The 27,727-nt window shown below is 44.9% G+C and overlaps 1 protein-coding gene across 1 annotated transcript in view; it reads right to left on the minus strand.

Moving 5' to 3' along the window:
* Positions 1-18,554, minus strand: part of FGFR3 (fibroblast growth factor receptor 3) — a gene marked incomplete at its 5' end in the record, with an annotated part of 32,363 nt that extends 13,809 nt beyond the window's left edge. Inside the window, 5 exons of the mRNA XM_010187607.1 lie at positions 2,326-2,516; positions 2,942-3,065; positions 7,721-7,890; positions 13,877-13,930; positions 18,291-18,554. Of these exons, the coding sequence (XP_010185909.1) occupies positions 2,326-2,516; positions 2,942-3,065; positions 7,721-7,890; positions 13,877-13,930; positions 18,291-18,554 (803 nt within the window). The remainder of the gene's footprint in view (positions 1-2,325; positions 2,517-2,941; positions 3,066-7,720; positions 7,891-13,876; positions 13,931-18,290) is intronic.
* Positions 18,555-27,727: the final 9,173 nt, after the last annotated feature.

The raw sequence follows: 27,727 nt of genomic DNA on the forward strand, positions 1-27,727 counted from the left end.
GGGGGGAATTTCATGTGTTGGTCACCTTTCTGTCCCCCTCGCTGCGATGGAGACCAGGATACTCCCCATATACAGCCCTATAGCAGCTCCTACACTCCACAAAATCTCCTGAAAGCCAGAGGGAAAGGGCAGGCTGATAAAAAAGCCTTATCTCTCTGCAGGCATCATGGCACTGGGCAGGAAGGAGCCTTTTCTGAAGCAGCTGTGGGCTGGGCAGGGCTCCCGCAGCACAGTCATGGTGCTGGTTCAAAGCAATGGCACGGGAGAACAAGCCCGTAAAGCCAACGGACCGGCCCCAAGATGACAGTGAGATCATTTTATCAGATCTTTATTTTTAAAAAACAACGAGCATGCACATGTTACAAAACAAAAAAAATCCCTGCAAAGCTGGGCCTGACACAGCTCCACGGAGGCCCAGTACTGGCGCACAAAAGATGCATCCCAAAATGGAAATGCTCTGTGCCCCAGCGCTGATGCCGGCATTAATACAATTCAAAGCATTCCTGATTAACCAGAAGTAGTAAATAGACGTGTGCTGGTCCTATTCAGCAAAAAAATAAAACCAAACAGAACTTGTGCTTTCAAATGCCTGCCTGTGCTCCCCTTCGAGGAATGCGGAGCCTTTGCCGTCCACAGAAGAGAAGGTATTTGGCAATTCTAATTACCTAGCCACCCCGGTGCCGCTTCAATTTAATTTTAAAACACTATTTATACGGACTATTTATATATTCTTTGCCACAGCAAAACGGGAGCTTGTGCTTGTGACACAAGGCACTGTTCGCATCGGCTCTGCAAACTTCCAAAAGGTAGCACTTTATCCCACGGGGACCACACACGGAGCTTGCAGACTATACGAGATGGCATGTGACACGGCCAGCTATTCAGAGCTTGGTACTGGGCTGTGAAACCAGGGGGAAATTCAAATATGCATAATTCAAACACATTTGGAGAGACAGAGAGAAAATAAAAAGTTTTATCAACTCGCGAGAAGCTCGCGTTGCCAATCATGAAGAACTGTCTCCAACCACTTCTTCCAACCAACCTGTTATTTCAATCTGTGTAATTATTTCCAGGGTCCCTGGCTTTTATTATCATGTATCTGGCTGAGTTACAGTTCTGGAGATGTTGTCTGATAAGAGGGTGTTTTTTTTAAAAAACTTCATACAAAGAGAAGAAGGGTGTGTGCAGGATGAGCATCGGGAATGTCCATGCACAGGACAAACTCGGGTTAAAACTGCTGGGACAAAACTTGCTTTCAGCTTAACTGGAGAGCCAGAAAAAACTTCATTTGGCCCTATACATTTTAATAAACACCAATACCGGATGTCTTTAATTATTAAAAGAAAAAAAAAAGGGATTTTAAAAGTCCAATGCATTTTTTACTCTCTATGCTCTACTTCTCATATTTACATAGGTTGACAGGAAACCAGACCTGCTGGCTTTGTTCTGGCTGTAATTTCAGGCTGCATTTCCCTTTCAAGAAAGCATTTTAGCAAAGTAAAGTCTTACTGAGTTTTTTGCTCAATAAAAGGCTTTCCTGAGCATGGATAATAGCAATGTTCACAAATGTTAGTGGCTAGAACAAGACTATCTTGGCTCTCAGGTGCTGGTAGTTCAGCGTTATTTAGTAAGTGCACACTGCAGTGTGTTTACCTGGAAAAGGAAAGAATGTGTTTTAGTTGGGACCCTTTTATTTTAATAAGCCCTGAAAATACCTCTATTCAAGCTGTAAAAAAAGGTTATTTTTACAATTTTAGGTCAAATGCAATCTGACAGCTTCTCTTTTATTATACTACATTTCTTACAGTTGCCTCAGCTCTTACAACTACTTTGCTTATCTGTGCCACTACAGTAGTTCTGTTATCTCTGGCAAACAGAAGAGTCTGAAACATCAACTTTAGGACATTTTTGCTGTACCCCCTCCAAAAACCAGAGTATTCCACTGCGCAGGCTTAAAGGAAAGAACAATCCCAACAGCTGTCCTTGGCTTATTCTCATAACTTTTTTCTTACAGATACAGAAAAATTACAGAAAATGAGACCCTGAGCTCCCAAAAATCTGATTTAAAAAACAATTACTCTCCTAGGAGTTGTGGCAGTGAACATATTCTGTTGGGAGTTTCTGGTTTGCACTGCACTGCTAGTCTAGGGCTCATTTATAAACACGTACATAAAGTTAATGGGTTCCACTGATGGCCATCTCTCTTGACATGGTAGTGGGTTTCTTTGAGGAGCATCCCCACAATATAGCTGCCATCTCTGCAACACCAAGACTAAGGCAGAGGAAGGAATGCCCTGAGGGTGAGAATGAGGAGCATGTACCAACCTTCAGCACCGTGACATAGGGCGTCCCATCGGGTCCGTATTTGCTGCCATTGACTTCCACGTGCTTCAGCCACTGGATGTGAGGCTGGGCATCGCTGTAGACCTTGCAGTGAAACTCCACATTGCTCCCTACCACCACGGTCTGGTTGGCAGGGAGCCCTGCTTGTAGGATTGGTCGATGGGGTGACCTTTCTGAAAAACAGAAGGGAGGGAAATCCTAATTTGCCTGTCCTTCCTCCAGCAAGGATTCTCCTCCAGATCCTTCATCTCATGGCTTTTCAGCAGAAAAGCTGCAGATTGGGACTGTCCCCCAGGGTGTCCTGGCCACTGTTCTACCCTGTGCTTCTCAAGACAAACAAGGAAGAACCACCTGGGAATGGAGGAGGCATCTCAGTCCTGCCATTCCTTCTCTGGTCCCTCCGTAGAGCAGCTAAGTAACTTACTGATCACACATCTGAAGCCGAATTGTTGGCCAAAAGGAAGCGTGTTGTTGATTTTAGCAGAGACATGATCCAACACTGTGTGAAGGAAACCAAGCTCCTGCTTTTCATATCCCGTCACATGCCTGTTCAGCATCACCACAGAGCAGCTGTTGAGGGAAAGCAGTGAAATCTCACCTAATACATCAAGCTGGTACGTGTGCCTAATGTTGCCATATTTGTTCTCCACCACGCAGGTGTAATTTCCTCGATCTGACGGCACAACACTCTCCATCACTAAGCTCCACTGCTGGTGTCGCAACTAGAAGAAGAAATCAAACCATCAAGCTCGTGGTTGAGTACCATCATCATCAGACCATTCAAACCAGTAAACAATTTCCAGCATCAATGGCCATGTGTGTAGGCCTGAGGCCCAGAGTAGCCTGTGTAGGCTCTCAGGCCAAGAGTAGGCCTGAACATCACAAGGACCTATTTCAAGGGCCACGAAAGGCTTAATGTGAAAGGGAATTAAGACCAATGTGTGAACATTGCAGCACAATGAAACACGCTGAGATTATGACAGGGACTTGTAGATGCTTCCACTACAGTAACAGTAACGAAAACAGCTGAGAGCTGAATGTCAGTGACTTCAGAAGGCATCAGTTAAGATACTTCCAATCTGCTGTTCTCCTCTGCCAGACCACTCCATTCCAGAGACTGTCAGCTCAAAATGTTGTACTGTCATCTGCAGATCTTTACCAACAGCTACATATAACCCAAAGGATGACTATAAACAATAAAAATCATACTTCTTACCCCATCTGTAACGTATTTTAAAGATCTGTGCTATGGAGGCAATGGGTCATGGCATATGTCTGAACAGAAATGGGCGTCTACAACTGAGTTAGTTCCCTAAATTCCCTGTAAAAAACAGGAGAAAGCATGCCCAGCCTCAAGTGCGGTCCCTAGGATGGCTGGTCAGCCCTACTCTTTTGGCATCAAGTTTTATACTTGCTAGGTTTTCTGGACGTGGCTCATACCCAGAGCTGTTGATTCTTCAGTAGCGGAAGGGAAAGCACAACCTGTATCTCCACCCTGACCTGCTGCCCTGTGCTCCCAGCAAGAACGTTTGTTTCTTATGAGCATAAAGAAAATAACGGATCTGGAAAGCAGATCTTGAATTAATACAGAAAGCAACCAAAGCTAACAAAGATGAATTCAGGATGCACAGCGTATGAAAGCTCTCCAAATCTCTGGATATTAATTTGATGTCTTCTGCTGCCCAGAGCAGAACATTTAACTTTATTAAACATTCTGAAGGTGACTCCAGGGACACAGAAGCAGGAGATTACAATGCTGTGCTACAGAATGTCAAAGGCTGATGGAAAAAACAAGGTCGTAATTGCTCCTAGAGGTTTCTTGCTGCAGCAGGTGAACTCAAATATGAAGTCATTTAACCTCTTCTGCTACACATAAATTGCATCCACATGCTTTCCTCTAAAGGGCCAAGAACCAATTAAAGCCAGAATTTTGGAAACAGAAGGTTTAAAGTCAGAGGACTAGACAGCTTAGTTGCAAGATAAGCAAGCAAAAGCCATCTTAACAAAGCCCCTTGCTTTGTAGAGCTCTGCATCCCTGGGAACAGCACTGCTGAGCACCCCACTTTTCAGAGACCGCTGAATATAGCATTTCCTTTCATTTTGGGCTATAGAGAACAGGAGGCTGTGACCAAAAAGCCTGTACAGAAATCTTGGTTGTTGCAGATGTCTGGCCAGGTCCAACCACACTCTCTGCGCCACCAGGACAGTGCTGCTAAAGCTCAATGCAGACCCAAAATTATACCTTTTGTAAGGTAACACCCCACTTGGTGCACCTCTGTACCAGCTCAGCAATCACAGGGTGAGAGGAGCTCTGAGAACCGACAGCCTGGACCTCGAGTTCACAGCTGAACATACCAGACTGTCAAGGAAGTCTCAGTGCAAATTTGTGGCTGCTCAGTGGCTCGTTTCCATACCGGCTTGTCTCACAGTTGTGTCTAAAGACTTCTTTCAATCCACTTTTCAGCATTGTAAAGCATTTGCCTCTGGAACCCCTGCAAGCTACTCCAAGGAAATGGGGCTCCAGATTATATGAATGTCTCCCTAGTCTGAGCTGTACTATAAAATCAGGTCCGAATTAGGTGTTTTACTTACGATGCACTTTCAAAGATATTTTTATGACACTTTCTAAGAACTTCATCAGGTTTGTGATGGGGACTTTGGACTCTGAACAGAGAGAAGAACCTGGGAGGCACAGACTCATGAGGCAGAACTTGTTTGGAAACTCTTCTAGAAACAGTAAGACCTGGGGTTTTTTTAGGTTGAGACTGGCATTTAGATTTAGAGGATAATAAAAAGGGATGTTCCCAAGTTTGGATAGTCATTGCATTCGATAAAACACTAAAAACATGAAATGACTTACTGCAAGCATTAATCAAGTGGGTGAGATACTGGAATTCCCTCTCTGGATTATTTGGTGTTGTCATTCTTGGCTCCTTGTGAAACAAACATTTGCAGACACACTTGGAACCATGTTTGCCAGACTGGTATGCAAGTCAGTGCAATGGTCTGGGGAAGGGATAATCCTCTATCTCCCCTCCCCCTCCATCTTCCCTTCTAGGGTCATTTAACACACACAGGCTTACAATATTAGAGATTCCAACAAGGATTTAACCATTAATGCTCTTTGGAAAATTTCATATGATAAGTCATATGAATTTCTTTTCTCTACCTGTTAAGGATGAACTGTAACAAAACTCGATTAGCCTGGACTTCATGTTATCAACACTTGCAGACTTTACACCAGGCAATCACACAGATCTGCATGCCATTTGCAAGAGGCAGAAGTGAAAGGGTGGTCAGCTTTCATCTGCTGACCACAGATTTTTCACAATCAATGTTTAAACTCTTTGACATGCTGAAAACAAATGAGAACATTCCCAGCTGAGGGATTTCTGGGTTAAGACCAGCTCTTGAGATGAAGTAAAAGCCAACCAAACTCTGCCAGATCTGGATCTTGCCCATTCTTTTCAAGCTGCCTAATCCTGTTATGAAGTTAAGTTGTTAACAGGGAATTTCAATCCTAAATACATGAGATACCGAGCAGGTTTTCAATCTCTTTTTCTGGTTCAAATCTCAGCCGATACCTATCAGTATATTTATACTGGATGAGATTTACATTAGACTACTTACATCCAACCAGGACTCATGAGCAAAAGCAAGCAAATACGGGAACGAAAATTACAGAGAGAGAAAGATGTCTTTATACCAAGAAAGGGACAAAGAACTACACCTAGACAGATAGAGAGCTTAAACCAATCTTGCTGTAATTGGCCTGACATTGCCTTCAATAGCTCTTAAAGCATAGGCTTGTTGCTGGAAGGTGCCCCTAGAGAAACAAAGCACAGCGATGCCAACCACTCACTACCGTGTTGCAGAGGATGAAACTTGTCAATTTAAACTCAAGGATAGATTAAAACCACTGGGAAGTGGGATGGGGAATTGCTTTCAGCTTTAGATTTTATTCTGCAAGCATAATTTAGTGCAGCTGATGTCACAGTTTTGTAAAAAGCCATTCGAATGGTGCACGCAAGCCTGAAAACACTTCATGATGATCCTTACAGCCTGCAATTAATAAAAGAGCTTGCGCTTCACGAACGTTACCTGTCTTGAGGCTGTTTACCCACAGGAGCTGCTTCCCCATTTCTTTTACCTCCTTAACTTTTCAGAAGATCCAAACCTGAGCGTGTCCTCAGCCTCATCCAGGCTGGAGCAGGCTCAGGACTGAGGAGGGAGCTTCAAAGACTTCACTGAAGCAATCACAAAAGGCTCTTTCAGGAACGGGTCTGAGCTAACAGGAAAGAAAACAGCCTGAAACTGCAGGGAGGGGAGATTTTTTTGAATCTTTCCTGGTTTCTGGAGCCTGGTATGCTTTGCATGCCTAGCCCCCTTCCAAAACGCTACAGATGTGGTAGGCATCAGCACACAGCTATTCAGAGAGCTGATGGAGGCACCTTCCTAAAAATCACCTTCTCTCCTTAGCAGTAGTGCAGGGATATGCCAGGGCTGGCAGAGTACAGGCAAAAATTGTTGCTCAGGAGCCTTTCCTGTGACGCCGATTTTGTTCTAATCAGTCACTGCCAGTTTTATTCTCCCTGAATAAAACCAGAAAGGAGTCTGACTGTGACCTCAAGGGGACAAAGTAATAGCAACAACAAAAAAAATCAGGGAAAAGCTGATTTTCCTGTTAAAATCCTGCCATAATTCATCACATACAGTAGCACAGAAACTTCTGGCTAGTTAGATCATTTGAGTGCAGTGGGTTTTTGTGTCCCTTAGCTCTATCTATTAACACAAGCCAGAGCATTTTCCAGAACACCTTATGGTAGAAAGGAAGAAGGGAGAAGAAAGTAGCCAAGGCGCAGATGCTATTACTCTGGCCACAAGGGAATCCAACGCTTGACCAAAGGTCAGTGATTTATACCACAAGAATGTTAATGATCACCAGCACAACAGTCCAGCTCTTTGGTGAGGTCCTTCCTACACCTTCAAAGGATGCAGTTGGTTTTCCTTGAAAGCTGGGAGTAGGTACGGCTCAGTCCAACACATCTCAAAGCACTGGGCTGATCTCCAGAAATCGAGATGTAAGTTCTTGCTCCTGCTTTCTCATTACTGTCCATAAACCCAGCCCCGTTTCTACCTAGTCCCCAAATGACCACTACACACAAACCCTGAGGGAATTAGCCCTCAATCCCAACAGACAGCAACCCTTTTTAACACCTTGGTGTCAAGCAATTGCTAAGGCTGCCAATAACACTCCCAATCCCACACAGTTGGGACTGTGCTCTTACATGTACCAATGTTAATCGCTGTGAGACACAATTTTCTACAGTTGGTAGAAAACTCCTGATAAAAACTGCGATGCAAACCAGGGCCTTACCTTGATGCCCCCAATCCTGTGCTCTCCCTTGAACTCCTTGCCGTTTTTCAGCCAGTAGATGGAAGGAGTTGGGTTTCCACCCGCCGGACATCGGAAGCGAACGGTGTTGGCGGCAGGAACTGCCAGCAGCTTCTTTTCCATCTTATCTGGCCGGGTCCAGAAGGGGACACCTGAGAAAGGACAGATGAAGTTGAACGGGCCCATTTCTGCCGCAAAGGATATCAGCTGCTGAGCAGATGCATTTGGCATGTGCGGATTGACAGCTAAATTGCTACCTGCTGCAGTTAAGATAAATGACACAGAAACGCTTTCCAGCTAAATGACTCTCATAGACGTAGACAGGGTGTTTGCGTTTCAGGTTTGCGATGAAAGGTTCATGACCAGGCTCTTGTCTCAGTAATGCCAGTATAAATCGAGAGTAGCTGCTTTTAAATCAACAGGGAGAGTTATTCCAGATCAGGATGAGAATCTGGCCTCAGCACATAAAAAGATACAGATGTACCTCTGGGACAAAAGTAGCCAAGACGCATGAACAGCAGAGGGATGTTGGAACTGTAAAAACATGTTGATGGGCCAGCAAGGGAGCAGAGAAGAAGCGTTAGCAGAGTGCACTGGAAAATTTTGCTTTTCAGTAAGCACAAATGTAGTGCAGCCTCCTTAAAGGAAGGAAAGAAAAAAAAAGCCAGTGCCAAACTGGTTTATCGTGTTTATGTTCTTTAAGTATAAGTGATTTTAGTTTTAAAGATTCATGTTACCTTTGAACAGGGCTAAGTTTTAAAACACCAGTGTTAGCATGAGATACGTTTTCTAATCTGCCTCAAGTACAGAGAGGTTTTTGGCTGTGTTACAAACATTATATATTAACTCCAAATTAAGGCAGCAGCAGTAAACTCATTATACTGGGAAGAAAGAGAAAGTTGGTTTCTGTTTTTTTTTTAAAAAAAGCCTCTGAAGCTTTTACTTTTGCTTAAGGAAGCACTGCAGAGCTGCACATGAGGAGGTCACATCCAGCCCCCCAGCTCCATGCTCCCCACCGAGGCCAAAAGGAGATGAGAGCAGACAGCATCTGGGCCATAAAATAGCCATGAGGAGGCCAAGAAGTGTCCCCTCCAGAAGGGAAGGGAGCACCCGCAGCACAGAGCACCCAAACCCACCCATCACAAGGTTCTGTGTGCTTCTGGCCAATCCAACCTGAAGGTGCTGGTCCTTCAAGAACTGCCTTGGAGAACATGACGGCCGCTGAAGCTGTCTGGAAAGCATTGCTGTTGGCCTCTCCCACAGCAGTGACTGACAGTGCTCAGAAACACCACCCAGCCTCCCAGCCCCACCTCAGCGCTGCTCTGAAGCCTCTGCAACCTCTTTCCCCTCAATGACAAGGGCAGACAAAATTTTCCCTCTTGTTGCATCCTCCTGAAATGCACTTGAGCTGCTCCCTTTCTCCAGCACTCCCCAATGTACTCAGCCCCGATGTGTGGCTCCACAAGACCCATCTTGTTGCAACTCCAGGCAAGTCAGTGATGACACCACCTTGGTCTATGTCCCCAGTGTGCCCTGTGCAGACTCCCTGCTGCATTTCAGCTCAGAGGACTTTGCAGATCATACAGTTCAGACAAGGCAATCCACACACCCACCAATGTTTAGGAGCTGCTAACACAGTCCACATGTTCCCCTCCCACCATGGCTCCTTGGAAAGCCCACCTGGCAATGATGAACCAGCTACCTCCAGGAGGCCCTCCATTTGCTGGGTGCATTGCTCCAGTGCATTATCTGCTTTCACAGCTCTGCAGCCAACAGCTGGATGTAGGTGCCTCAGTAACGCTGTCCCAGGGAGGGAAATTCAGCATGGAGAGCTTGCATCTGTCCTCAGACTGCTTTGCACAATGTGCCGCGATGCCTGTCAGCATCAGCTCCTCGTATCAGAGAGATCTGGTGCTCACCCATGCTACGTATGCCTTTATTTTTTAAACAACGAAACTGCTTAAGGCCCTTTTCTTGCTGGGATGGCACCGGAGCAGGAGTACAGCTGGCACAAACAAAAGCAAAAGGAGAAATCTCTGCAATTCCCAGGCTTCTGCAAAACTCTGGCTACAGCAAACTTCACTGTGAACACACAGCACGTCCAGGAGAGGCCTCAAATGCTACAGGATAACGGAGGCTAAAGCGGGACATCATATAACTATCAAACTTTCACTATGTAAGCTTAGAAAAATGGAAAAGAACTGCATAAAAATGGGCAGAACAGTCAAAAAAAATACTAGAAGAGTGAGTGCAACCCATAGAGGAAGAGCAGATCTTGATGGTAAAGGAAGATGCTGCTATTGCATGCTTTGGGAAGTGCAGAGAGCAAGCAAAGGCTGGGCAAAAGCCCAGGCAGCAGCAGGGGGGTGAATCTGGAGGAGGATGTTGGGATAGTGTTGGGAAGGCTGGAGAGGAGGGAGCTGCAGAAACCATGTTGGGAGACATCTGGTCCTTGGTTTCTGTTTTCTGGCCAAACACTTCCTTTTGGCAATGCACCCCAATTTCCCAGGGACTTTACAAGATGGCAACAGGGCTAGGTGGGAGAGTTCAGGGAAAGGCCAGGCACACATGGAAAAGTCTCACTTTGCCACAGCAAAGAAGGGCAGCCAAATAACCTGCTGTTTGATTAACACACCTGCCTACAATAAATCCCATTTTGTGGCACTGGTGACACTCACTTGGACACGGAGTTATAACTAGATTGCACGACTGCCCTAGCAAAACTGGGCTCCTTCCTGCATTGTGCTTTTGGGGTGTTTTCCCCTTTCCACACCAGCTGTGTGTGCTGCAGGATGACTTTCCACCACTCTTTCTCACTCAAAAGACGAATCTGAATCTCACAGGAGACCCACCAACTGCAAATTTTGCCATGAAAGCTAAGGGGGTTTTTGCCATTGGACATCAAAGAGGAGCAAGACGGGGCCCAGGAAAGTTTCCAGCTGGGGATATTCTCCATACGAAGCAAATGCAGGATCCGCTCCTCCATCCTGCAATTAGACATGGCTTCTTCCCTGAGCACCTCCCCTCCATTTGGGTGTTCATCTGTGCATATTGGGGCATACCAGGGCTGGGCACTCCTGCATTAACGTGCCAAGATTCAAACACCCAGGGTACCGCTCTCAAGTCAAACTGGAACTGGAAGAAAGCGTCCTCGCATTGAAAACGGTGCCTTTGTCCTCGCTTGCAGGAGCAGTGAACAAAACATCACTGCTTTTGGTTTGCTGTGCCCCAGAGTCCTTTCACTGCTGCTTTTTAAGAGGGTGAAAATGTTGCTAACTCTTCTTTTCAAGGAAAGCTCGCAAAGCTCCAGAGTTTCAGGAGCAAGGAAGGAGGAAGGATGAAAGGCAGGAAAAATTTCTAGACCCGCTCTCTCCAAATTAATTACGAGTCATGATTTTGCATGCGCAGGTGTGGAAAAAAGGGACCAGCAAACATTATCACTGGCCCTTTCCCATCATCAAACACTAAGCCCAACGGTCCCGTTTTGTTCGTCAAAGACACCGGCCACCCATCCGACTGGAATGACCAATTAAAAAACAACCGAGAGCGATACTTGGAATAATTAATACAGCCGAGCGCTCATTTAGCAATTAGGAGCTGCCACAAAATTGTGCAGCAGACAGAATCAACCCTAATTGTGTAATTTCCCCAGCTGACGCCTCCGAGTACACAGCCAGATTTAATTGGAGATTATAGGGGCTCTTTGAAGGTGCTGGGGCTACGCAGCGGGGGCTCCAAACAAACAGATACGGAGGGGTGGGGAGCACTGGGGCAGAAGAGCAGTGTGTGAAAAGGGAGTTCTGGTTTTGTTTCAGGGCCAGGAAAAACAGCTGTAGAGAACAGAGGTATTGGAAAGCCTCTTTTTTTTTTGTTTTTTTGTTTGTGACAAGGCTGCAACCAACGGGACGATGATTTGAAGCTGCTCAAGTTCCTCTTTCCTTTCTGCCGCCCATCCCTAAGGGATGCCCCGTTTCTGTGCTGCCCTTCGGAGAGGATGCTTAAGGGAAGGTGAGCAGAGCAGGGCACTCTACATGGAGGGCCTATCTCTGTGCTCTTCCAAGGGTTTTGCACCAAATATCCATTTCTTTTAGGACAGATTTCTTCTTGTTCTCTTGCTTTGGTATTTCCAGCTCCTGTCATTCAAAGATTTTGGGTTAGAACCCCAAAATTAACAAGACTGGCTTCAAACTCATGATGCTCATCAGATCTCCAAGCTTTTCTCTAAATATGAGGATAAAAAACTCTCTTGAGCAACACGAGTAAGCCAGAAAATTAATTTATCACTGCAAGAGGCCAGGAGACAAGGTTTTATTCAGTGGTGTGCAACATGGCAACATGCAATGAATCAGATCCTGGTTGGATTACCTCTCCCTAAGTATGAATAACTATCTGCTATATTTTAATTTTCCACAGAAGCATGTTTACTGTCTTCACTCCTCTAACTACTGACCATAGCTATGTCTCATGGCCATGCAGGGCCTCACACACCCCATTAGTAGGCTATCTTTTTGCCACAAGATATGGAGTACACAGGTCTTTGGGCTGCCCATAGGACATGGCACTGGCTACACCCATGTGCCCACCTGCCCAGGATGGTCCTACAGCCACTGTCCCTGATGGGACGTCCCAGTGCTGGCAGTGCTGGGGTTAACAACAGAGCTCCCCAGACTCAAGAGAAGACCGGTGAAGGTTAACTGGAGGGTTTGATGTCAAAGCAAGCAACATCCATGTCATGGCACGCCATGACACATTAAGCTAATCAACCGTTCTTACAGCAGAAGAGAATCCAGCTTTTTATAATGAGACCTTTAAGCAAAGCCAGTGGTTACCTTTGGGTCTATAAAAGGAGACAGCCTTGAAGTCAAGAAGACCCAGAATGCAGGCTATAAATACATGTGGTGAAACGTGTGTTTTCCTTCTCAGTAAAGAAAAATGTGTCTTTCTGTACCATAAACCAGCTGATGTTTTGTGATACCTGTTGCTAAGAGATGGAGTTTACTACAAACCACATAAAAAAAATGCACAGAACGATTAATTGTGCTCATCAGAAGCTGTTCTGCAGCAGGAACAAATCCTGACCAAACCCAACCCTCCCTGTGCCTCTACCAGGCTTCAGCAGACACCAGGAGCTCTGACCATCTCTGCAGAGGTGCTTGCCACCTCACAGGATCCAGCCCTTAATTAGAAGCTACCAGAAAACCACTGACTGCTGCTGATGGGTTGCCTGGCACCATAACTCACCATTACCATCCACACACTGCACGACACAGCAGGACAAATGTATTACAGTGGGAGACCTGTTTTAAAGAGTCCTGCGTATCCAAATGCTATGGGCAGGAGAAATTTTCCAGTCATGTTGAACTTCTGCCAATGTACATAGCTGATTGGGAGTTCAAATGCAAGACATTTATTTATTAAAAATACACACGCACAGGCAGCTCGCTTTGCAGAAATATAAAGAGCATAATAAAATACAACACTAACGCCTCTGAAGCATGTAATGATCCTGATTAACGCTATTGCTCTTAAAGAAACAAGCACTGAGCTTGAAAGGGATTCAGTGTAAAAGCACTGAGAGGCTCTGTCCTGGGGCTCCTTTCCCCAAGTGAGTGAAAGAAAGAGCCAGTAAAGCCAAAGGCGTTGCTGTTGCTTACGGCATCAGTGAATTTGGCCCTTGGCTAGCATAAAATTTATGCTCTGCCTCCAGTCAAGATGCTGGTAAGGACCAGAATCAAACTGGCTAAAAATAAAACAGGCTAAAGGTTTGCAATGGTGTTAAACTGGGGTCATGTCAGTGTAGTAAAAAGAACCAAACCCAGCGATAGAGTGGGCTTGTCTGAATTAATTTGTAACTGTAGCTCATCATGTCAGATTTGCAGAGTCAAGCCTCAAAATCAAAATCCCACTACTGCTGCTGTAGGATGCTGTAGCAGCGACATCACTCTGGCAGCCGTTTCTAAATTTCTGCATAAACATCGTCATGGTACCAGGTCCAGAGCATTTGCAGTCCCCATCCTAAGGCCACTGATTTCAACACGGATGAAGACCTACAGTCTGAACAGCCAGATGAGCTGCTCCACTCGGGAGCAACATCTATTTAAAAGAAAAGGCCTCTGTATCCCAGAGAAAACAAATTACCTGTATCTTCTGACTCATCGTCATCATCTTCATCATCACCCGACGAAGGGGAATCTAGGAGGAGAAGGAGAAAGAAGTGAAGCAGAAAGAGGACGGCACACGGGGACACCACGCTGGATGAGGCTGCCAGTGCCACAGTGGACTCCAGCGAGGGAGGACATCCAAGTGATGGGTCACCCTTCCCTGCAGCTCCACCAGCCTGTCCCTGTCACGCTGCTGGGCCAGGGAACAACCGGCCAGGAGCTTTCTGAACTGGGACAGAGCTGTCATGAGTTTGCCAGTGCTCTGCCACCAGAGACTGGGGATCCAATGCCAAACACTTCTCTCTGTGTGAGTGCTCTTCTCCTCACAAATACAGCAGCATTTCCAAAAGGGGAAGTTTCTTTCTGCAGAACAAGCTTTTCCCTGTACCGTTTACTCTGAAGACTTGTTATTTCACCAACTCTCAAAGTGACAGGTCAGCATTTCTAATTCACTTTCCCTGCATTTGTCTTTGAACTCAGTGCAGCGCTACCACTTCTCCCCTCATTAACTCCTTGCTGAACCACTCAGACCAAAGCTTTTAAAACCACTCCTTGCAAGCAAACCTCTCTCTCAGTAGACATTTGGACGGCTACTCCGTGAACCAGTTCCCTCTTACATTCCTCCTACAGAGGCACTTCGAGGTTGTAGCTCAATACAAGTTAACAGGTGGAACTTTTCCATCTGTATTTCTCCAAAATATCCAGTACTATTTCTCTTAATCTGGTCTAACATCTCTCCTTCTCCAAGCTGTCCACAATGAAATCTCAGTCCCTCTTCCCTCCACCAAATGACTACTGTAAATGTAAATCCCATGATAAAATAGCAGCTTAGTGTTTGATTTAGTTTACATGATTTAGTACAATTCAGTGTCTGGAAGATTTAGCATCACTGACTTTATATAATCTCCAGGAATTTCTTTTTTAAATAATGGCAAAATGCTAACAACGCAGCAGCCTTTGTATTCTCAGACAGTGGTAAGATAACTTGGCCTTAAACACTATAAAGTAGGAAACTTTAGTGCATTTTGAATAGTGTTCAACACCTGGCCAGGATTGTAAAGCACTGATTTAGACCAAGACAGGCGGAACCTCCTTCTTGAGTCTTCTGCAATTCTCTGGACCAGCTCAGTGATACAAAGCATGGAGGTAAAAATGAAAAAGTAAAAAAATAACCCAAAAACAAACCCCAAAAAAAGAGAGGGAAAAGAGAGGGAAAAGGTAACAACAAATATTACTTCTCTGCAAAGTCCGGAAGGACTTTGCAGAAATATCCCCCATCTACAGAAGTAGGTAACACAGGGATTATCTCCCTGCTTTTGACTGTCGTGATGCATCATGCTTTGCACCCTCTCCTTGGCAAAGTTTCAAGGAAGGCTTCAAGCAGGTCTAACAGCAAATCCACGGCTGAGGCCCTGCTGGCAGCAGAACGAGGGAAATGCCACGGGGCTTGCTGAAAGTGAAGGGGATGTTTAGGTGTTACGGCTGAACCAGCAGGTTTACTCAAGTCCTGGCAAAGGCAGAAACCGAGCCAAATCCCCACCAGCATCGACAGAGAAACCAGCACATTCTCAGCCCTTGGATTTGGTTACCCATTTATTAACATGTGATTATAGTTTACTACTGGTTTCCAATGAACCAATCATTACCAGAAGAGCAGAATCAAGTTTTAAACCAATTCAAAAACATTTCCACAAGACTGAGGGAAGAGTCTTTGACTTTGCTTGTGTTTCACATGAGAGCTGCAGCATAGGCTTTAAGACCAAATCTCCCATGTTCAGATCTATTCAGGTTACCAGAACATCACCTTTTCCAAAAGTGACTAAAAATTTGTACGCTATTTATTAATCTTTTACCAAAATAGCAATCCTTTTCAGAAGCTGACGAGTATTGGCATCAGCAAGAACTGCTGGATGCTATGCTCAGAAAGGGCTTTAATTATGAATTAATAATTAATTCTGAAAGGGGCTTCATTTTTTTAGTCACGTGTTTTGAATAACTTAGTCTTTAGTATTTTGAAAGCTCTTTTCGATGGTCTGAGCCTACAGTCCACGCTCATCACAGGGATGCTGCTTGGCCGCTAAATGCGAACGCTGTTCTGTGCCTGAAATGATTGCAGAAATGGAGCTTCTGCCAACAGGGCTGGAGCTCAGTTGGGGCACGCAGCCTCTATTTGTGATCCTCTTCAAGTGCTCACGTTTTTAAAGGACAGCATGTTTCTTTTTGTCCACTAGCAAAGCACTCAAGCCCATGTCTGTCAAAAGAGGCATTTTAAAGATATCAAACCCTGCTATTAATCAGCCTGGTTTTCAACCCTGAAATGCCAGCTCCAGCATCTCCCTGCTCTACCCTCAGCATCAAGGATCTCACTGGGCACACCAAGTTGCTGCAGAAAAGCCAATTTGTTGCAGACTCAGAGCTTCAGGAAAATCCTGATATGCTCCTAGAATCTGAAAGCATCTCTCAAAATAGGACTTAGTGTATATTCTGAATATACATAGCCTAGTTTTGCTCACCTATGAGTCCCAATCCGAGCAATTCCAGTTTGTCAGTACAGACTCAAACCACTTAAACGCGGAGAACAACTCCAGCCCCGAGCATCAGGTATCCACATGAACACCTGAGCTAATCGCTGGCATTACCTTTAAGAAGTGGGAACACAAACCACAGATCTCCGATAACAATCTCATCTCCGTAGTGCCACGCTGAGCAATCAATACTCATTATGAAGAAATATCTGAGCATACGAGAGGCGCCACTATTGCCACACAAAGCAGCGCTTCAAAGTTTCAAACAAGCGCTGCTGACAGCTAAAACGGAGACTCCCACATTACCAGCACTTTGGTGGTAATGACAGTGGGCTAATAGAATCAAAGACTCATAATGCTGTCAGAAAGCAGGTTCAGGTTACTCGCTTGTTCTTAAGCTCTTATTAGCTATTATTAGCGAAGACGAAAAACACAGGGGCTTAAACTTTTTAAAGCGGAGGATTATCAGCTCTTACACTATTAAAAACAATTTCTCACTTTACGAACTTTTGGGGCTGGCAGCTGTTTCATTTGAGCGCGTAACCAGCTGCCCTCTTCTGTCTCCCTGCTGCCCCTTGAACTCAAAAGCATTTTAATGTCACTTAAAAAAAAAAAAAAGAGTAAATTTTCTAACAACCTGCAGTCCCTTGGATAGTTCCAATAATCATACCTAGTTAAAGAAGGCCTTTCAAGGGCCAAATACTTCTTTAACCATTTAATTGATATGACCTTGAAGCATTCACAGCAATCTCCAGTAACATTCAATGAAAAGCAGATGTTGGTCAAGACTTGCTGAAACGAGCTATTATTCTCACGATGGTTTGATTCTCTCACACAAAATCCTGTTTCTGGCATGAGAAAGCTCTTTACGGAGTGGATGTGATTCACAATCACAAACATCTCTGTGTTTGGTTTTCAGACAGACCCTCTCACTTTTTGAGCGAACTCAACTTAGGCAAGGACCTACTGTTTGGAGATGCTTGAAAAAGCTCCAGCAGCTCAAGGGCAAAGTAAAGTTTTCAAAACCTTCGATCCACAAGGGGTTAATTCTTCTGGAAATTCAGGTTTTAATCTGTGTGATCAGGAGGCTTTCTATCTGCAAACAGTGATGAGTACCCATCATGGAGATGCCCTCAGCATTAGTGGTTAGCTACCTGGGAGCAACAGATTTTTCTGGGATCCTCTGTTTAGTGATCCAGGCTTGGACAGCTTGTAGCTGTTCTGTCCTATGGTCCTAATCCCAGAAAACATGGCCAAGCACATGACAGCCTGTGCTTTGCTAGCACACCACTTGTTTGCCATATATGAATTCCAACAAGTACCTTTGATGAAGCACATATTTGAGATACACAGAGTTTGCAGATAAGCTACCTCTGAAACAAAGTAGTAATTTGTGATAAGCAGCATGGAGGGAAGAGATTTATCAGCTACAACGGGGACGGGGAAACAGTTCACAAGAACTTCCAGCTTTAACATGCAATTTTGCCACTGATTTGTCATGTAAAGTGGAAAAAGTCACTTAACCTCCCCGAGCCACAGTTCACTCACTCACAAAAGACTTCAAAGGCACATGTAGCATCGCATCTATTTGAGTGTTAAGGGGGATTTGGGGTTTAATCTGACTAGCACAGTTTCTAAGTCTCTCTCAGTATTAACATCAAGCTTTAACATTTGGTATGGACATGCAAGCATTCTTCGATGGGTTTGGTTTGTCAGCCTAATCACTGCCAGGAGCTAGCAGGGAGGTGAAGACCTACCCAAGTGCAGAACATCACAAAGCACCAGTTGTGCTGAGTAAGTGAAGGGGCAAAAATTAAAAACGTAATTTAAAAAAAATCACCGAGACAGCTGTATTTCTGCACATACCTGTAACTCTGACTGTAAAGTTTCCCAGGACCTCATTGGAATGCCTTGGCTTGCAACTGTACAGCCCTGAGTCATCATAGGACACATTGATTATCTTCAACAGTTTTTGTCCAATATGAGTTCTGTTGGTAGGTGCAATCCCAATACCATCTTTAAACCAGAAAACAGACACAGAAGAGCCTTGGGTGTTACAGGAAAGTTCAATGGTATCTCCACTTCCAAACACCAACTCTTCCAGAAAGGCAGTCTCGCTCCTCAAGTATTCTGCAAAGGGAAAAGGAAATGAAAATGAGTAAATAAAAGCAAGTGCCACAGAATGAAAGAGCATTTTAAAAAGATCTGTATCTTATATTTGCCCTACTGATACTTCTATGAACCCTCCCTATGAACCCTAAGAGCTCCTCCTTACCAGAGGTAAGGCCTGTCTGCCCCAGGCAGGTAGCAACGCAGAAACACAGTCAGGTCTCTGGCTGATCTACAGGGATGGTTTCAACCCCATAGTAACCAAAACACAGCCACCCAACACGTGCATCACAACACACAGCAGAGACCTCTAGGGAGGGTCACTGTTGCGTGTGGAGGTGATCTGGCAGAAGCAAGTACATGTGCTGTGAAGTTCACAGTTCAGTCCCTGGATCTTGATTTCTTTATTCCTGCCAATCTGTCCACAACCCCTGTAAGACCCTGCAAGGGGCAGAAATGGGGATAAACCAAATTTCAAAAGTGACTGAGTAGCCCAAAGGCAACCTCTGTGGACTGAAGAAAGGAGAAGGCTGGGCAGAAGATGCAGGCTGGAACAGCTAATATAAATGAACTCATTCCTAGCTTGCTGGAGACTGAGTAGTCCAAAGGCAACCTCTGTGGACTGAAGGAAAGAAGGGAGAAGGCTGGGCAGAAGATGCAGGCTGGAATAGCTAAAATAAATGAACTCATTTCTAGCTTGCTGGAGTTACTCTGCCACAAACAAGTGCAGAACCAAAGACTGAGCACAAAAGCCAAAATCCCTATTTCTTCAGTCTACCTACCAGCTATGGCAGTTTGCTCCATGAGTGATGACAACCAACCCTACCACGGGCTGGAGAATTCTGCTTTACCATTGGATAGTAACGCAAGGAAAGGTTCAAGCTGTGAAGTCTCCTCACGGAGGTATGTGGGGCATTTTGAAAGTGTGGTTCCTGCATCCAACAGTCCTCAGGCTCATTTTTGGGACATATGAACTCACTCTTGACATTGAATGGTTTATTCATCCCTTATACCAGTTTAATAAAGAGGAATTAGCCCTCTAGAGCTGCCCTCAACCCAACCAGATCAGCATCAGGATTCCATTGACATCACCTTGTCTGTGCTAACCAACATTTTCGTGGCATTGCCCTATCTCTGTCTTCTGGCTTACAACAGCTCTGAGACTGTACATTCCACCAGGCCTAGCAGTAGTCTTGGTTTTGTATAATATGTATCATGGGGGATCCTGTTCCATGGCAAAGACACTTTGGTGCTATGCTCATATAATTAACAAGTACAAAGTAATTCAAAACAGATCAGTCTGAACCTCACCCCATGATCCAAGCCCAGATGGCCTTACTTGATCTCTGATAATAATCGGATATGGACAGAGATCCTCAATTTGCAGCTTAGGCATATTCATAATTACAATTTGACTGTGAAACCAGTGCAATTACAGCAGCTCTGAATACCCAGGGATGTGGCATCGGCTTCAAGCTGCTCTTCTGCCATTCAGTGAGAGCAGGAGCAGGTTATAGGAGAAAAATGTATTGCTTTTCTCTTCTTGTCATGCAAGTATTTATTCTTGTGGGAATTTAAAAATATAAAAATGTTTCAGTCAATTGCCTTGCAGAGTAAAAATGAAGAATCCTGGAGACCTGAAAATGTGGTATTTCATGGGAGGTATGGTCTCACAGGAGGCAAAGCCCACACTCACTGGAGTCATTACAAAGAACCTTTCCTCTGACACCCTGGCAGAAGTTCCAACTCAAATATTTCAGGTTTAGGCCAGAATTCTGTGGTATTCATACAGCCAAAAGTTTAAAGTTTGTTGTTTTTTTTTTCTTTTAATGAAAAGGTTTTCTCTGAAAGCATGTACTTTTAGTAAAAAGAGAAAGAAGACAGAGCTCCAGCATCTTCTTCCCATTCAAGCAGCATCTGTAGCGACATCGAATGTTCACCCATGGTCTACTCCCAACTGGGATATATCCTTGGGCAAATACGGCTGAGAAGTATTTTGGTTTAACTGTTCCTTTCAGGGTTTTTTTCCTTCCTTCTTCTAGACTATAAGGATTTTTTCAATGGTACCAACTTTGGTTTCCAGCTAAAAAGCCCTGTATACAGCTCTGCCCTTGCAGGACTGGGTGCTGATCTTAGTTGACTCTGATGGAAGCTCTTGCTAGTGCAACCTACTGGAAAACAAACCCCATGCAGCTGCACAATTCCTCCATACAAAATACACACTTTTACCCAAGCTGTTTGCCAAATGATCAAGACTTGTGTATTTTGGCTTTTATATCACAAACCTACCAAACAGGAACAAGCCCAGACAGAGCACAAGCCAAACCGTACTGTTTAGCTATTTAAAAGGAAGTTACTTTTTTCTGAAAGCCATAATGAACCTGGGCTAATGACAAAGCAACAAACTATCTTTATAAAACATGATTAGGGAATGCTGAAGCGAAGAGCAAATTTACTTCAGACTCGGAGCAGAAGGATTGGGGTCTGAAGCATCTTCTGTGGAAAGAAGCATCATCTCTTATTTCTCATAACTTTATTTTGGCATCTCTACCCTCCATCTACCCAGCTGGTCTCCAGCAGATATCCTGATGCCTGTTAAATGCAAACTTCAGTCCTAGTGACTTTATTCCTATTGAATGGGATAATATCTGGAAAGATGGAGTAGTGAATTAAAAGGAGATTGTTACTAATGGTTTTAATTCCACTACTTTAATCAGTTTTTCAAATTTCAGTTTATATGCCTATGGCTTAAAAAAAAACCCAAAAAACAACAGGATCCAAATTGGAGACCTCCATGAAGTACCGGGTGCCCTGAGCCCCCTTCCCACCTTTCAGCTGCAAGTGCCTCATGTTTCCAGCACCGTCTCAGCATGAAGGACAGCTTCACCAAGATATGAAAGACACATGAAGTTGCCCTTCCTGAGGTCAAGCAACCAGCCATCAGATTGATTTGCACTACATCTCCAACCATGTTGTATGAACGAAGTGACAGGAGCTGTGTGAGGCAGGTTTCCACATTTACTGGGGCTACCAACACACATCTCCTGGATCTCACACCTAGGACCCTACGAAAACCATCCTCACTGCTGGCTATCCCCACACATCCTTTAAAAACTTCCCTAAAGTGCTTCAAGTTGCAAAGGTCCCTCCCGGCTCTCCCAAAGGAAACTACCATTTGGGATCTAACTGACACTAACAGCATCTTTTCAAAATCCACAGCAGACAAAGGTATAAATTACTGGGAAGTTAACTCGTGTAGAGGTTACAGGAGTCCACTCCACCACTTGCCAGCAGAACAGGGATTAATGAGCTTGCAGCTTTAATGGGTTCTTAGAGGAGGAGGCAATCCAGGTTGTAGGCTCCCAAGACATGCCTAAAATTCAACCATTTATTAGTTTAGCCAAAGCAGTAATGAGTTAAGAATCACCAAGAGACGCTTCTGATGGAGATGAGCACTCAGAGCATCGTTGCTGCTGCTTGCAGCAAACATGTTATGGAGGAAAAGGCAGTTTTCAAGCTGTTCAGAAAAGCACAAAGGCAGCAGCTAGCTGAGAAGCACCTTCCACAGCGAGGAGCAGCTGGCCCAGCAATGCTAAAATGCTTTTGTATGTATTCACTTATAAGGATAAGATACTTCAGCTCTGTTGCTGCTTGGCTCATCCCAGCAATAATTCACTTTCTGTGTGGTTCGCAGCTCCAAGTGCTTAAGCGTGTCAGTATTTCCATCAGATGTCTGCTCCTCTTAGACATCAATGCTTGTTTCTGGCTGAGTCTGGAAATGTTTTATTTTGGTTTTAACGCAGGCAGCTCTCAAGAACTGCATGAGGATAAGTAGTCTTTCATTATTCAGGCCTGAAAGGATGAGGAGGTGGAGGGTGTTGGGATATTTCTGGGCTGCTTATGGCCATGCTTAATGACCGTCATCCTCCTCCTCCAGTGAGCATCCTACAGCCAGGGCACATTCCCATACAACCAAAAACCCACCACAGAGGGCTTGAGGCACACGACCTTCAGTGCCACCAGCAAAATATTCCTCACCCCACCCTGAACCCTGGCAATCCCAGAGAGGCTTTTTGGGATTGCTTCACAGCCCAGTGGTGTAGTGGACTAAGCAGCTCATTTGTAAGTGGACATACTTTCCCCTTTTCAAGCTGGACAAGCTGCATTTGGCACGTTAACAAGCAGAAAGATAGCAGCACTCCACGCACTGCTGGAAACGTTTCTTGTTCTGTGTATTTTATTGCACCAAATCCACCGTGACAGAATACATTATAGTATCACGGAGCAACAACCATGCCAAAGCTTTCTCCTGTTGAGTGTGGTATCCTGTTCCCAGGGGGACCATGGCCACAGCCAGCGAGTTGGTGGCTACCTGCTGGAGGGATATGGAAACCTCCAGCATTGGTGGTATGAACGAGGCCATGACAGCAAAGACCACGTAGACCATCTCCAGGCTCAGACCATCACTGTCTCCCCTAAGTGGGGTCAGCCTTGGCTAAGTAAGTGTCCCACCTGTATTAACAGGGTCCCAGGGCATTATTCACCCCATACAACAGTGTTTTTCCCAATACCTGTGGTCACTGCTTATGGGATGCGGCTGCTTCTCACCTTACCTTGGGACTTCTGCACTGGGAAAGGCAAACACCACTGCTCAGAAGGGAAATAAAATACTTTTCTTGCTGAACGCTGCTTATCTGGGACTTGCCTTAGTTTAAAAAGCAGCCAGGAGGGGGTAACAAGCAATCCCAGTGTCACTCCCTCGTGAGCACCCTGCCATGTCCCTGCTCCATCTCCCCAGAGAGACAGACGGACTCCAAGGGGCACACTGAAAACCACAAACCGGCCCCAGCCCTGTACGCAGCAGCAGCCTCCATGAGAGATGGGCACGACAAGATCATGGGATCGTACCTGCCTTGTACAGGTAAGATCAAGGGGGAACAGACCCCTCCCTCAGCAAAGCAAGTTCACCTAAAGTCACCACGTACCTTCACAGCACTGGGGAGCTGCTGGGGTATTTTTTATATATGGATTTTTGGCAGTGCTTTGCACCAGGCAAAGCTTCCTCTCCATTCTGCAGCAGCCATGATGGTGCCAGCGGCAGAACATCCCTGCCTGGCCACAGCCCTGCTGCCCCAAAGGGCACACTGCCAGCCTAGCACAGCAAAATATAATACATAAAATATGTTAAATACAAGTTATATGGTTTATATATAGTAATAAATTTGTTTATATATACATATACATACAGAATATTATATATAGTATCTATACATTTTATATGTATGTTATCGTTTGTGTATTATATAAAATAGAAATTATTCCATAAAATATATACTCTGTCTTCTCTCTTCCCCCTATTTTCTCCCTGCCCAATGCCAAGCTCTCTCTCGGAGCACATTTCCCAGTATCAGGCTGCAGCCATCCCAGAAAGAAGGGGCTCTGGCAGGCACAGCAGCACAGGATGCTCTGCCACAGCATCATCATTCAGCTGGGTTATCTCATACACTCAATGGGGCTCAAACCTCAGCAAAAATAAAAAAGAATCCGGTTGCCTCTGCAAAAGACTAAACCATGATCAAGAAATATGCCTTTAGGAAACCACATCTGGAATGGGCTTGCCTCTGTGATTTGATGGTGCCACTTCATCTTTCACCTATTGCATGTTTATGCTTAGGGGGTGTAGTTCTCCTGGAGAAGCTTTAAATAGCTTTCCTAATAATAATGCAAGGTAAACTGTTTATACTGAGGAAAGCAAATTTTTTCCTAGAGAATTAGCAGAATGATAACTAGGTTAAGTTCTGTCATATGCAGCTTTCTTCATAAACAAGAGATTATGGGAAGAAAAAAAATCTCTAGTGTTTAGCTTGGCTATCCCCAACAGCGACTTTGGAAGAGCTTCTCAAATGGAAAAGCAGATGTTGCAAATCTGCCTTGTCTACGGAGCAACTGTTGACTCTGTTGTGCAAATCCTAATTTACATCTGCATGAAAGGTTTCAGAGATTAAATGGCATTCAAGGAGGAATATTAGCTTTTCTCCCTCCCTCCAGCCCTCCTTTGAATGGATTTACTACTGGCAATTAGCTTTCTGTTCCACCGGCCAAGTAGAAAACAGGATTCATCAGGACTCTACAGTATCCTCCTTTTAATGGACTGTTTTCTCAAATCACCCAATTCAGATGCTGAGAGTCAGAAGAAGAAATAAATCATCACAAAGCTAAAACAGTTACAAAAACACTTTGGCCAGGAGGGTTTCCCTGTGGCACTTGGAAAGCCCTGAGGAGCAAAAAACAAAACCAGAGAACAAACCAGAAATCAAAGGGGTCTCCTGGCTACACGTAACAAGAATGGGAATGCAAAACCCAAGAGACATAAAGCTTTGGTTGCTGCTGAGAGCGCAGAGCCTGTCCCAAAGACAGCCTTAGCTGGGGCTTTGCTGGCCTAAATAGGCAGTGATAGGGTTTTCCTCAAAATCTGGCCAAACTGTACAATCACGTTCCTTGGTTCCCCACTCAAAACACAAAACAGCAAAGCAACCACCACTTGTGTCTATTTTTCTCACAGTTCTGCACCCCTTCATTTTTTTAAACATAAGTAGAAGAATTAGTATGAAATCTCCTCCACTTCTTCATCACTGGTCTCTAAAGACAGGGAGCAGAGAGAGGGAGAACCCTCAGAGTGGGGATGTGCTGAGGTCCCCAGGCTATGCTGCTCCATGTCTCCCACAAAAGCACATCAGGGATGACCATGCAGATGGCTCCTGCTCTCCCGGATGCAAAAGCCTTTGTGTTTTACTTAAAGAGGAGGGCAGCAATGAGCTGTATCAGAGCTCAGCAGCCCACGCTGCTGGGGATGACACCAGTCGCAGCCTGGCACATGGGTGAGTGCATCCCTGCAGCTGGTTTGCCCAACGTCACACAGTCCACCTCACCCAACTGCAGTGGCCAAATGTGGTCAACCCAGACTACTCCTACTCAAGGCAAACTGAGGAGACACTCATTAGGCTGATCCCAGGTGGAGCACAAAAAGACTTGAGGGAGGGGAGCATCTCCCTCATGAGGAGCGGCTGAGGGAGCTGGGTCTCTTTAGCTTGGAGAAGAGGAGACTGAGGGGTGACCTCATTCATGTTTATAAATTTGTAAAGGGTGAGTGTCACGAGGAAGGAGCCAGGCTCTTCTCTCTGATGTCAAATGACAGGACAAGGGGCAATGGGAGCAAGCTGGAGCATAAGAGGTTCTAGGTGAACATGAGGAAAATCTTCTTTACTGTAAGGGCGACAGAGCCCTGGACCAGGCTGTGCAGAGAGGTTGTGGAGTCTCCTTCTCTGGAGACATTCAAGACCTGCTTGGACACGTTCTTGTGTGACCTGGTTTAGGTGATCCTGCTCTGGCAAGGGGGTTGGACTGGATGATCTCCAGAGGTCCCTTCCAACTCCTAATATTCTGTGATTCTGTGACTCTGTCAATGGATCATCGTCCTTTTGGGAAACCTCATCATTGTAGCAAGCAAGCAACCGCCACAACCCCTCTCCAGTACCAGTATAAGCAGCTACGGAAACTGAGGCACAGGCTGCGGCTTCCCAGCTTCCCAATGCACTGAGCAAAGCTTGTCCTCAGCCTCTGTCGGAGCAGGACTGGGTCCAAAAAAGAAGTATGGAGGCCCTGAGCAAACCTACGCTCTTCAGCATCAGTGCTCCATGTGCTGGGCTAGGCTACCTCGTGGGGTTTTGTAGATGACATGCACCAAGAAATTAGCAAAGTTTGCAACAAAAATGACAGATTACACAAATGAATGCTCCACAAAGCCTAATGAAAGGAGAGAAGCTGAATCTTTCAAAAAATTTTTATACTTTCTTATAAAATCCCTAAAAGAATAAGCACACATTGCCGAATAATACTTCTGAATTATTTTTTTCTGGCCTCCTCCTCTACACCCTCATTTCCTGCCTAAAATCCTACAGAACTTCATTACTTTTGGAGTTTTGATCTCCAGAGTGGGTTTTCAGCTATTTAGTGAATTCTAACATGTTTGCCACCTCTCAAGTGTTCTTGCAGATGATTTTTTTAAACAATATACAAGTTCATCAGGCCCAAATATTTAGGTTTACCTCAGAGGAACTTTTTGGGGAAGCAAAGACTCACAGTCCCCTTACAATTCCCAAGCAGGCCTGGCCCTGGCAGTTACCTGGGATGCTATTCTGGTCCTTGCCATGCTTGTCTGAAGTGGGCTTTGCGATCACATAGCATCAGGAAAAATTTGCCATAAAGCCCCAGCCTTTCCCCTTCGGTTCACAGCTATGCAGCTCCCAAAGCCCAGTTCCTCTGCACTTCCCCTGCACTTTTAATGTGTGCTCCTCTAATCTTCATTTAATGCAGGCAGCTGGCTGCAAAACCCCCCGAACAATGACTTTAATCCTAAGTATCCTGAAGTGCCCCCCCCCCTTCCTCCCTGCACCAGAACTGAAGGGGGAAAAAAAATAAAATAAAAAGAACAGCTTCATGACAGCAAGATGGACAAATCCAAGCCATCCAGTGGGCCAAAGGAGCAGAAAGACACAATGAGCTAAATTTTGCCTGGTTCGCTAATTAAAAACGGAAGCTACCCCACTCCGGAGCCAAGGCGGGGAGGTGGGGGGAGTTTTCATGCTATTCAAAAAATCGGCTTCCAACTGGGACCATATTCACTCCACATTAATTGTCATTCCAACTACGAGTGTCCTAGTTTCAAAATGAAAGCTACTCTCCAGTGTAGCCAGTGAAAACTAACACCAGTTTGGAGGCATTAAACAAAATTTATTGATTGCATTTTCCCACCCACTAAAACTTTAATAAGCATTAAACCTCAAACTCCTGGCCCCGTTTCCTCCCTCTACCCTCTCCCTCCATAAAAAGGGTCAGGCTCCTCTATATGGAGATTAGGACTTAATGTTTGGTATTTGTTTATGAGCCTCTCAATTGCCTCGGGGGGGGGGCAACGGGGGTAAGCACAGCCTAAAAAAATTTAAAAAAAACCCTCCTGTACACGGCTTAAGAGAGGGCAAAGGTTTAGGGTAGTTCGGATGGGGTTTTTTTCCAACTGATTGTGGGTCTTAGATATATGACGGATCATGTTCACGTAAATGAAAATGAGTGAATATTCCCCTTTCTGCAAGTTTCCCTCAAGTTACATAAAATGGTATTTTTCAAAGATCGCTATT

The sequence above is a fragment of the Mesitornis unicolor genome, unplaced genomic scaffold (genome assembly GCF_000695765.1).
Source record: "Mesitornis unicolor isolate BGI_N332 unplaced genomic scaffold, ASM69576v1 scaffold39696, whole genome shotgun sequence".
Lineage (NCBI taxonomy): Eukaryota > Metazoa > Chordata > Aves > Mesitornithiformes > Mesitornithidae > Mesitornis > Mesitornis unicolor.